Source organism: Eptatretus burgeri, chromosome 12, assembly GCF_056783735.1.
Source record: "Eptatretus burgeri isolate ZD-2024b chromosome 12, Ebu_testis_v1, whole genome shotgun sequence".
NCBI classification, from domain to species: Eukaryota; Metazoa; Chordata; class Myxini; order Myxiniformes; family Myxinidae; genus Eptatretus; species Eptatretus burgeri.
Genome location: NC_140972.1, coordinates 65,287,922 through 65,300,725, shown reverse-complemented (window position 1 = coordinate 65,300,725; position 12,804 = coordinate 65,287,922). Strand labels below are relative to the sequence as shown.

At 43.1% G+C, this 12,804-nt stretch overlaps 1 protein-coding gene across 1 annotated transcript in view; it reads right to left on the bottom strand.

The window, feature by feature from the left end:
• The window catches only part of KCMF1 (potassium channel modulatory factor 1), a 197,045-nt gene that overhangs the window by 103,334 nt on the left and 80,907 nt on the right, over nt 1-12,804 (bottom strand). The window contains exon 5 of the mRNA XM_085848287.1: nt 8,269-8,455. Within this exon, the coding sequence (XP_085704413.1) occupies nt 8,269-8,455 (187 nt within the window). The remainder of the gene's footprint in view (nt 1-8,268; nt 8,456-12,804) is intronic.

Genomic DNA, 12,804 nt, shown 5'->3' with positions numbered 1-12,804 from the left:
CCCACTGATGGACTGGATCAGAACCAAAATCCAATCTGCTTGTTCTTGTCACCAATTCAAGTCATCCACCTTGTTTTGCCACAACTAGTCCAGGTGCATTTCACGGTATTTGTAACATGAGTTTAAAAAAATGAAATTGCTGATAGACCTAAAGTAAACCTGGGATAACAAAGTTGGATAACTCAGGCTACATATTTTATAGTTTTTAAATCAGACAGGACCTGATTAGGTATGATAATTAGGCATTTATTTAAGGCCCGGTCACACCTTGACGTTTTAGCCAGCGATGGCAACGTATTAAAATGTATCTAAAACGCTGGCTTACGTTGAACTTTGATGGTTTTTTTTTTAAAGATTCGGACGTATTCATAGCGACTTGGTCTTATGTATAACGCATTGGTAACGGACACAGAACGTTTCGTTGTGTTATCGATAACTTATACCAACGAATGCTGAACCTGTTGTCGGCCTACACAACCGATGCCCAACGATAGTCTAACTTAGGCATAGTGTGTTGCACGCATCGCCGACGATGTCGTGACGTAGCCTATTAAAAGGCTGACGCACAACGATTCGAATCATAACTGCCGTAGAAATGGAAGTGTCAACATCGCGGTCACACCTTGGCGATCTTGCCAGCGTATGCCGACCTAAGAAAAATGTGTCTAAAACGTTGGGGCACGTCAAATATGGTATGAGTAAGTTTGGTATACGTGAGTACAATGCTAAAGTACGCTATCATACGTCGTAGTAAGTAGAGTACGTCAAGAAATTTTAAACATGTTCAAAATTTTACGACGTACTCGGCGTATGACAAACGTTCAGCATGCGATGGGGATAAGTTTTACACACGATATGTGGACGCTTACACACGTCCACAAAGGCTACTTATAAGCTACTCATAAGTCGAAACACGTCGCGGTAATGTCTTTTTTACGCGAAACTTATTTCTAACTTATGTTTGACGTGCTTTGAACCAATTCTTTACGTAGTCCCAACACACATCGACGTATGTAGACGTATTCCAATGACGTCTTCCGGTCGACAAAAAAAAAAAAAATTAACGTGTTTCTAGCTTACAACTGCCATATAAAGACGTGTTCCCAGCGGTTTTGGGAATTGGTATATAAAAATGCTGCTCATAAAAGGGGAACCCAACAGTGTTTTCGAGTCCTTTTTGAGTCGATGTCCATGTCAGCAGTAACAGTATCAGTATCAGTATTAGTATTAGTTTGTTCATGTTGGCAGTAGTAGGTGAGTGTGAGGATGAGGGTGTGGGTTATGATGGATCGTCCTTGCGTTTAACGATTTAAATGATAAACTCAACGATTTAAATGGCTGCATCTCCACTATTGAAAGTAGACGCTTGCGCTCAACAATTGGATTTTTTTTTACACTCAACGACTTTTAAACGGTACCACTCAGCTATTTTCATTGTTTACAATGAACGATTTAAATTGCTGTCACTCACCTTTGTTTTTTGACGCTGGCGCTCGGAAATTTTAATCGTTTCTATTGAACATGCTAAATCGCTTAAACCCCACTATTGAAAGTAGACGCTTGCGCTCAACAATTGGATTTTTTTTACACTCAACGACTTTTAAACGGTACCACTCAGCTATTTTCATTGTTTACAATGAACGATTTAAATTGCTGTCACTCGCCTTTGTTTTTTGACGCTGGGGTTTTGAAATTTGAAGCGTTTCTTCTGAACGTGTTAAAACGCTCAAACTCGACTATTTTAAATAGACGCTGCCGATGGACAATTGGAATCATAGCCAAGCTTGACATCGAAGTGTGAACATCCTCGTCATGCCGAAGAAAAGTTTGAAGAATGCTGCAAATAAGTGTCCTGGCCGTGGCCGTGGACGCTGACGCAAGGACGATCCATTATACCGACGTCTTTCAGCCTATGAGTAACTTAAAAGTAACGTCTGTCGATGTGTGGCAACGATCGCGTAACGTGCCAACAACACGTTAATCATAGGTTAGAAACAAGTTTCGGGTACGCTAAACATTACCTCGGCGTGTCTCAACTTATGATTAACTTACAAGTAGCATGTGTTGACGTCTGTCAACGATCGCAGACCGTGCATACAACTTGTGGCCAGCGTAGCGGAACGTGTGAGTCATACGCCGGCATACGTCGTGAAATTTCAAGCATGAAAAAATTTGAGGACAACCAAAAAGTACAACGTTTAAAGCCAACGTACAACGACGTATGGCAGTGTTTTTCAGCGTGCTCTCAATGTTATCAAAACTTACCCATAACATATTCAACGTGTGCCAGCGTTTTAGAAAAAAAATTAAAAAAATCGGCATACGTTGGCTAAAATGTCAAGGTGTGACCGGGCCTTTAGGAGAACCCTGATTTTGTGTTACGGAAGGAACAAATGTTTTTTTTGCTCTATCTATCTCCTTGATTTTTTGAGATAACTCAATGAAACTTGGTAACCATAATGAGGACAGTAAGAGACACAATATCCACCATATGAAATTATTTGAGATCCCTTTTGTTCTAAAAAAAAAAATGCATGTCACAAACATTAGTAGTCCCGTCCGTAACTTTTTAGCATCAAAAGTTTCAATCAGTTTTTCCATAGGAATGCAAAATGAATGACCCTCATCGTTTTCTTCCTCTGATCCAGGACCTTCAAAACTAGCCTATTTAATTGAAAAAAATCAGGCGGTCGTACAGAAACAATGGTGTCGATTTGTGTTATGGACGGGACAAAAACGTTACAGGCAGACACTTCACTGTATGTAATTGAGCATGTATTGCATCAGGATATGTTTGTATCACGTAATTGTAAGCAGAACAGAGGGAGAATAATAAATATATGGTTGGTTTTTATTTACATAAATATTAATTCGTTTGTTAAGTGCTTATGCAACGTTAGATTCTTCCAGATAGCCTCCATTGAGTCAGTAATGGCTGGACCAACTGTGTCTCACTGATTGGTTTGATAAACCATAGAACTTGGTCATCCAAGTAAATAATTAAAGCTAACAATCATTGTTAATCGGCAGAAAACTGAGGTAGATGTCACTCAACTGACGCTCGGATCAAGTAATTAATTAAAGCTGACAAGGTGTTAATTGGCCACTAACTATGAAGTTGATGTCACTCATCTGACACTCGGACTCAGGTGTGTGCATAAAAGGAGCTCTTTCGGGTCGACAGGAATCATTCACTGTACTCCACGCCATCATGCCACCCAAAACATCTTCCGAGCAAGTCAAAGCATTCAGGAAACGTCTGAAAGAAGATCCCGTGGCCTCCGATGCAGGACAGAAACACGATTGAGAATGTAAGAAGGTAGCAAGACTGAGGCAGAAGGCAACTATAACAGAAGAAGAGAAAGAAGCCATTCACAAGAAAGAACATGAGAGGAAGAGACTCCAACGCGATAAGAAGAAGAACACCATTCTCACCGAAAAACGCGGAGGACCTAGTCCCTTTTCCAATACCAAGATGCTCGGCAAGGCCATCTCACGTGCGAAGCGCGCCCTACCGTTGACGCCCAGACGGCAGATTCACGTCAATGGATCCATCATAGTTTTGTTGCCTAAAGACAATCAAAGTATATTGCAAGATGTCGTTAGGAATCGTGTTTGACGGAACATCATCCACAGCGACAGAAAGACTCACAGTGACACTATTCCCCAGCATACCATTGAAAAGGTGATGGCATTCCTTCAAAGTGATGACGTCAGTCGTATGTGTCCCGGAAAGAAGGACTATGTTTCCGTCAAGGACCTTGACGGCAAACGCAGGCACCGGCAGAAGCGGTATTTACTGATGACCCTGTCAGAGGCTCACCAGCTTTTCTGCGGGGAGTACGGTAACGTCATCGGCTTCACTAAATTCTCACTTATCCATCCCACGCACATCAGACCAGTGAACGACCGAGACCAAGAAGGATGTATGTGCAGATACCACGAGAATGTTGGACTTTTGCCGGCCGGGTTACGTAAAGTGACTCCTCGTATACCCAGCGATCCTGTCCAAGTGGTTCAACTGACCATCTGTGACTTAGCCAGTGAGTCCTGCGCAGACCGCTGCTGTGACATTTGTGGCATTGATGATATTGAAGGTTACCTCGATGGTATCGATGAGTCAACCACGATCGAATATACCACGACGAAGGATGGGAAGACTGTAAAAACAGTGACGAAAAGCGATCTTCAGTTTGCGGTAGATGATCTGCGTGAACAATTGGTCAAATTCAGTCGACACGTTTATGATGTACAAAACCAACACGCTGAACTGTGTCATCTGAAAGATACACTGAAACCGGGTGTCATCATCGTGCGGGAAGACTTCGCTGAGAATTACAGCATAAAACATCAGAAGGAAATCATGTCGGCCCACTGGTCAGCTGAAGGGGTGACCATTTTCACAATTGTGGTATTCTTCCGAGAGACTGGATCGGATGAGCTGAAACACCTCTCAGTTGCGTCGGAGGACATTGAGGCAGCAACACAACACCTCAATGCCCACTTTAAGGACACCCTGGCTGTGGCTGGAGTTCATAAATTACACCAGGTGGCGCCGATTGATGAAAAAACGTCCATGTCTCAAGAAATTCGTCATTCACTGGTCCACAGAAAGTGTATGAGAGGAGAGTGGTGGTATCACCAGGTGTCTCGACTGATGAGCCAGCGATGCATACAGGCACGAAGCACGAAAAGATCAACAATTGTAAAGTCGGCGACTTTGTCCTCGTTAAGTTTGAGACAGGAAGATCAGTCAAAGTCTTCCTCAGACAATGCCTGGAAGTTGAAGAAACCACAGTGAACGTTTCATTCCTCCGATCGAAGGACTCAGTCTTCTGTAAGGTCTTCACATTCCCTACCAAGAACGATATTTCATGGATTGGGCTATGTGACATCGTACGTATTCTGGACTTCCAGTAATGGACAACCGAAACAGATACATATTCCCTTGCACCATTCATGTTCAGGAATGATACTTTTTAAATGCCTCTGATTTCTACTTCACCATCATTCTTCAACATTGTTTAAATATATTTTCATTTTTACATTTTTTTTGTGTATATATGAATATATTATGATAAATATATTGTTGTGCATTTCATTGCCGAGTTATTTTCTGCAATTATTCAGACTCGAGAAGACATTTTGATTGAATTTTGTGATGCGACAAAATAGTCCCGTCCATAACGATTTCTGATGTCTCATCCGAAACGCAGTTCTAATTACACTATTGTTTGCCAAGTGACAAGTGGCAAGTGCCAATTTCCATTGACCGTCGATCAAGTAACCTTAGAAAACTCTTAAGGTATCTGGAAAGACTGGTAAGTGCCAGATATCTCACCTCACAGAAGATAATTTTTGATTTTATCAAAGCTCCTCAAAAGTCATGTCGCAGCATGTCCCGTCCGAAACGCATCTTCTTTGGCTAATTAGCATATGATACTCTTGTTCAAATTGATTCAAATTTTTGCCATTTATACTGCCCACCATATCCTTCAAGGTAGTTCTATCAATTTGACTTGACATATCAGGGTCAAAAAAATATAGGCATTTGAATTCTCTGAATGTCCCGTCCATAACGAACCAAGTACCGTGAAATGCCCCTCCACAACTTTTTGAGATATCGTGATATATTTAGTTTTTGGCCCAATCTATCAATTTTATAAATTAGGCCTGTGTTGACCTTAAAATTAATTGGAAGTTGAATTCAGTGACCTGACATGAAAATGCTCTTCAAATTTCAAGTCAATCGGATGAAAATTGACAATTTTAGAAACAATTAAAAAATTTGGCCTATTTTGGGTTTACCTTATGGCCTATGTTGACCTTTTGACCTATGATAACCTCAACAGTAATAGGTGGTTGAAATCACTGACCTGATATGTAAATCCTGTTCAAATTTCAACTCAATTGGATGAAATTTGAGGATTTTAGAAAATTTGGCTCAAATTGGCCTATGTAGACATTTTTGGTCAACCAAATTTTATGCAACTTCAATGCAGGACCGTCTCAGGGTCGATGCCATAAATCTCTGAAAATTTCAGAGCGATCGGTTGAGCGGTTTAGGTTGGAGGCGAGCAGACAGACAAACAAACAAACAAACGGAGGCGATCAACATTCTTGTCAAAAAAAATGTTTTTTTGCCAATTAACAAGAAAGAAAATAGTAAAAACCAAGTACTCCCTTCCTTCGGTGCCCAGCAATGACGTCATGTATTGCCTAGGTATGGAATGGGGAAGGAACAGTGTACAATAATTCGACACTCGAAAATGCCAGGTTTTAAATAGAGTTGTAAAATGCTGCAATAGTCATCTTTGGACATTTGTTTGAGCTCAGTCTGAACAGAGCAGACACGATTTGACCCAATACAACTCCAAAACTATAATATACCAGTGATTAGAACTGATTATTGGAGGGACGAATAAAAAATTATTTTTAATAATACGCTCTTAGGACCAATATCTTCAATATCATAATATCTCAAACTTTGTGTTTCCTTCCTGAAATGTACCAAAGTGGTGAATAAATGTTTGCAAATCCCTTGCCCCAAAACAAACAAGGAAGCTTAATGTAGTCCACAAAGTGAAGTAAGGGGGTGGATCAATTACGGTCTGTGGTTGCTTTAGCAATCAAGGCACTGAACTATGCATCAAACTTAAGATCGTATCTCTGAGTGTGACTACGTTAACAGCCCCAATTATTCCCATCTCCTCGTGGGGTCAGCCAGGGAACATTTTTGGCCCAAGTCATTCATGAACCGGCGAGCCAGGCACGACGTTCGACTGAATGTGCCAAGAATCTGGAATTCCCATCACTTGCAGTGAACCACTACAGTGACAGGTTATAGCTGGGCAGAGATTCAAACCTGGGCTCAACGGTTTAGAGGCGAGTGTGCATACCTCTAAGCTATCCAGTCAGCACTGGATTGAAGATCGTAGGAACACTCTCATAAAGTAGTTCAGCAAGAAAGCAGCTATGATGACCGAGTTACTCTTCAGCATAATGACACAAAGCACAGGCCCAACTAGAAGGGTACTCGGTCGAGTGCATACCCCTGCCCCGCAATGCCTGATCCACGAGAACATATTGGGCTCAATACATTTTTGAAATATCATGCTATATAGTACTATATCGTTTTTGGCCCTCTCAATGGTGAAGAATCACTTTAAAAATTAAATTCTCGTATCCAGATCCGGATTCAGATCTTCATCAAAATTGAACGAATTCTTCCTTGTCACACACCCAATGTGTCTCCCAAGTTTCATCCGAATCCATCCACAACTTGCTGTATATCATTTTTGGCCCCATCTCTCAATGGTGAAGAATCACATAAAAATTCTAGTAGTCGGATCCAGATCCGGATCTTGACCAAAATCGAATCAGTTCGGCCTTGTCACACACCGAACCTGTCCACAAAATTTCATCCGGATCCATCCACAACTTTTTGAGATATCCTGCACACAGACAGACAGACAGACAGACAGATAGACAAACGGAAAGAGAGGGGTGAAAGCATAACCTCCTTCACCTTCGGTGGCAGAGGTAAAGATATCAATGCAATGAAAAGGAAGAAGGTAAAAGTATTCCGACCTCAATCGGATGGAGATGTCGTTGGAGATAGTTGTGAGTGCTACATAGTCCAATAACATGCAGCAATTAAAACAAACTGTGTGTAGAACGGTGGCCTAAAAATGCCAAGGAAATGATGCTGAAAAATCGTAGAAATGGGCATGGTGGTTCTGCACACATGGGGAAGTTACACAGCGTTCAAAGATCTTTCGTCCTGAATGAAAAACAGACAACTGGTTTATTAGTTAATTACTTTACATAGATAAACCCTGTTTTGATTTTTAATCCATTTTAGCCGCTTCAGCAATTTAATTTTTCTGTGTCAACTTGAATATTTCCTTCCAACGTCCAAATTTTTTGCTTTTCAGAAGCAAGGTGGAAACCTGTCTCCAACACCATGCGTCATCCCTCGCAACCCTTGTGCTGTTCATATCTCTATGTTATCATTGCAACTAAGCAATCTGTTCAAACCCGTGAACCCTGCAAGTGAGTGACAGCAATAACACGAGTGAATGTTAAAACTAAAAACCAAGCTCATTTTAAGACAAAATGACTGTCTTGTGTTCTGCAGCCTGACACTCCAAAGTGCTGTACATGCCATACCACTGGTTGGGTGGTGGTGGGTAAAGAACACAAAACAGCACAGAAACCATAACAAGATAGAGCAAGCAGAAATATAGCAGCAGATCAGGAACCCACCAGCAATTGGGTCCATAGCCTCACGGGCACTCGGCGAGTATGACCCCTGCGCTGGTGATGAGCCGGTGAGGCCACCCCCAGAAGAGTTGCTCGTAAAGTGCATGTTTGATCGGCGCACGCGCGTCACGCCGATACCTCGTCCAGGGTGCAAGACGCGTCGCATGTGCCGAATACCACTCGAGTCGTCGTGGAGCCTTTGGTTAAGGGGCACGAGGCTGTAACTTAATGCAGAGCACACTTTAGTTTTACAGTTTGGCTTTGATTCACAAGGAAAATAGAGTTTACAATTCAAAGGCCTATTGGAATAAATTACAATGACGGCAGCTTCAGCGATGACAAATAAATATTACATACCCATAACCTTGTGACCGACAAGACCCATCAACTTCTTCTATTCTGTGGTCTACTGCTAAAGGTGGATCAAAACCGAGCAAGTAAAGAAAGGAAAAGTTCAGCAGTCTCAACTCCAACAGCAAAACTCCAACTTTGCAAAAAAAATTCCCTTATATCAGTCCTGCTCACACCCTTCAGGACAAATAGCAGGCATCTCTCAGGATTCAAAACCTTCAAAGCAAGCACCTGCTTCACCACAAAGATTAATTTTTGAAAGAATGTTTGCCTATCTCACAAAGAAGCCAGAATCAATCGGGGTAATGAATCTCAACCGTTATTGATAAACACACAATCGGGAAAATACTTTGAACATCTTCAGCGATAATCAAGACCGTTTCTAAAGTTATTGAGCCAAATCGTGTTCACAAATACGGTGTGAAATGGAGTCCCGACACACAACAGTCAAATTTTCCTTCGCCCACTCCAACTTCTTCACAGAATAAAAAAATAGGACCACTGGACCTGAAGCTTATCTGGGTCCTGACCTAATGTTTTAACCCAAATTTGGTAGCATTCTGACTGGTGGGTCTGGAGAAGAAGATTTTTGAAGGAATTTATGTGGTTTTCCCAAAAATTGATTGGCCATTTTGACACTTCCGGTCAAGTGATCAGCATGACCTCCACAATTTAGCATCCCGACCCTGGCCTAACGTTGTAACCCAAATTTGGTGGCATTCTGAGTGGTGGGTCTGGAGAATACATTTTTTGAAGGAATTTACTCGGTCCACCATTATGACCTACTTAAAGTCACGTGACCCAAACAAGCTTTGCAATCCCTGTTACTAGTAAGGAGCGGAACGCTGCTACAAAATTTAATCCGGATTGGCCCAGCGGTGTGGCTGGAAAAGTTTAAATAGGAGACGGACGGACAGATGGTGCACGATAACAATACCTTAACCTGGAATTCCAATTCAAGATAAGGTAAAAATGGAACTTCGTTCCCATGATTAACAACAACAACAAACGCAGAGCATCTTCAGCAATCGTCATAATGTATTGGTAGACACTTGGGAGGGAGTGAATTCCAATCAAAAATGATGGGGCTGTGAGGGAGAACAGATAAGGTGGTTGTTGTGGAAGGGCTGCCTGTTTCATCAACACGGAAAGGTACCAAACCTACAGAGGGCATTTCCCATGCAAGTACTGTTGTTTCAGGGAGAATAAACTGCTCAAACACTTGTTTTGTGATCAAGCTGCACCAGTGTTTAGCTACAAACTAATGAGGAGATCGATTGTTATAAGTAGCTAGTGGGTAAATTTCTTTCAGAAAGTAGAAAAATTACAAAAAACAAAACTCGGTCAACTACTTAGACCTTAGTTATTTTATAACTTTGTTGACAGATCCGCCAACGGTATATTTGCTTAAATGAAATATAAATATAAAAAAACATTTTTAGGCTTTTTAGGTCATCCCTTCGAGCATGACCTAATAATATGGGTGTCGATGTCCTTCGATCCGTCCGTTCACAATGAAGTTGAAGCGGGAGATCTGGTCATTAGTGATCCTGATAGAGGTCGATGAGACGTACACGATGGTATGACTTTCAAGGTCACCGAAGGTCAAGGTCAAGGTCACGAGGCCTTTGAAGTTGCGAAAATGACGATTTTCAAATTCTATCTCCTCCGCCATTTCTCAAACGATCTTGAATTTGATTGTAGCATAGGAATCTACGAGATAATATCGAAATTTGGTTGGGCCGGATTTTCGATAACTTTCGTTTTCATGTCACGTGACTTCAAAGTTGGCAAAAAAATGCGAAAATGATGATTTTCAAAATCTATCTCTCCATTTCTCAAGCGATCTTGAATTTGATTGTGGCATATGAATGTATGGGACAATATCTAAATTTGGTCGGGAGGGATTTTCGAATTTCGCTTTCACGTCACGTGACTTCAAAGTTTGCAAAAACTGCCCTACCTTCAGGAGGCTATATATTCTCTAGTGGGCATGGTAAAAGTTAGTGAATGGTGTCATTGCATAGCAGCTGATCTTGTATATTCATACATTTTCCGCCGAAGGTGCAAAAGTTTCAAAACCCGAAATGTAAACGTCGGCATTTATTTTCAAAATATGATTTCGTGCGCGCGCCAAAATGCTGGGTCATCTTTAACGAAACTGCGCAGTAGAACTGCGAAGTAGTCTTCGGTCATAACTGAACATTGAGAACTTGTGGTATTATAGAGATGACCGTCACCCCCACACGGGGGTAATTTTATATTTATAAATTTTCCGCCGAAGGTGCAAAAGTTTCAAAACCCGAAATGTAAACGTCGGCATTTATTTTCAAAATATTGTTACGGCTGTGGAAATTCGCATTACACCATAAAGGTGAGATATCTCCATAGGTACATGTGTAGTTAGCCCAAACCCGTTGTGTCGAGGGAATTTATGTGATCCATTCGGGCTGCGATCCTCCAGTTAGTCATTTTTCTTCATCTATCTTTTATTTCAAACGGGCAAAAATCGCCAACGATGCTGGTGGGTTTTTCCCACCATTCTTCCCCACGCTTGGTGTGAGGGAAGGGGGAGGGGCAGCGCACCACCGATTGGTGGATGGACAGCGTGAGGCGGTCAGCGCGAGGGAACGCCCCTTTTCAGGAACCTTCTCGAAGGGAGGCGGAGCCAGAAACGGGGCGGGGCAAAGGGCGGAGCCCCGCGCTATAAAAGTCGGACACGGGCGGGGCGCGCTTCCTCTTCCTCCTCTCTTCTTCCTCGTCCTCTTCCTCTTCCTCTTCGTCCTGGAGCTGGTCTCGTCGTTCGTCTTGGCTGGTGGTCTGGTCTGGTCTTCTGTCGGTGCGGTCCCGAGACCCTGCTTCCGCGCGGAGATAGCGCTGGAAACCCCGTCCGTTTCCCCAAAACCCCGTCTGAGCTGTCAGGCGGACGACGCGAGCTACGCGCGGCACGAGCTCGGTGCACCACGCCGAAGAGAGCTCGCAGACCGTGAGAGGAGTCGGGGCCAGGCGCGACCACGCCGACGGACATGGGAGGAGGACTCGACGGCCCACAGGGAAGTCGCCACTTTTCTTGTCTTTGGGTTTGTGTAAATGACTGTGGGTGGTGCCTGTCCGACAAGTAGAACTGTTTAAGTGTTGCCGTGTGTGTGCGTAGTCGGTTTTAACTCTTGCTTTCGCTTTATATGTGCATTTTGATTATTGTGACTGTAAATACGTGCCTTCCGTGCCTTCCGTGCTTGTCTGTGTGTGTGTGTGTGTGTGTGTGTGTGTGTGTGTGTGTGTGTGTGTGTGTGTGTGTGTGTGTGTCTGTGTGTGTGTGTGTGTGAATAAACGTGTTTGTGTGAACTTGTTCCCCATTTCGCTGCGTCCTTTCCTTCGTTTGAATTTCCATCTTGCTTCACGTAAGGGGTTCGTAGTGGGTTCAACATCCCGGTAATTAATCGGAACCGTTAAGGCCGACGATAACACCGCTCGGTTATCACTGTAGCACGGAACGGACCGCTTAAGCGGTTCGTGTCCGGAGTCGGCCTGTGGCGTGGTACGATCGCCCGGTCGACCATTCGCGCAGGTACTTAGGTCGATCGAATTTGGCGAGCAACCCTATCCTGTGCGGGTGGGCAATTGGCACGATCGTGGTGAGGTTAAACCCCCACCAGTGACTAGCTCCCGGCGTTGTTCCGAGAGGGTCACGACTGAATTGTCCGTCCAGTGGGCGACGTACCGCGATTCGAGTTACGTGGCCGTTCGCACGCCGGCGGGCGCGAATTTGCAACAATATAATTTCGCGCGCGCGCACCAAAATGCCGAGTCATCTTTAACCAAACTGCGCAGTAGTCTTCGGTCGTGGCGTCTGAGCAGTGACAAGCGTGGTTCAGATTGACTGTGTTTTTCTGGGGCGAAAGTGATTGTTAAGAAGTATGTCAGCGGTATAAATTTGAGTGACTGTATTGGTGATTTAATCACGCAACATCTTGACGACGAATATTCTGGCCGAATGATTGCAACAATTCAGTGCAGCAGCAGGGATGATTTGCAAGCTACTCTCGATCGTGCCGATTTTGTTTCCGTCGAAAGTTGTACACCGCTGTTCGTATTGAAAGATTTTGATGCCAAGTACGTCAAAGTTTCCCTGCGAGATGCTGATATTCAGCCTTCAACGGACCAGAAATCAGCCTTTGATGTGCTCAT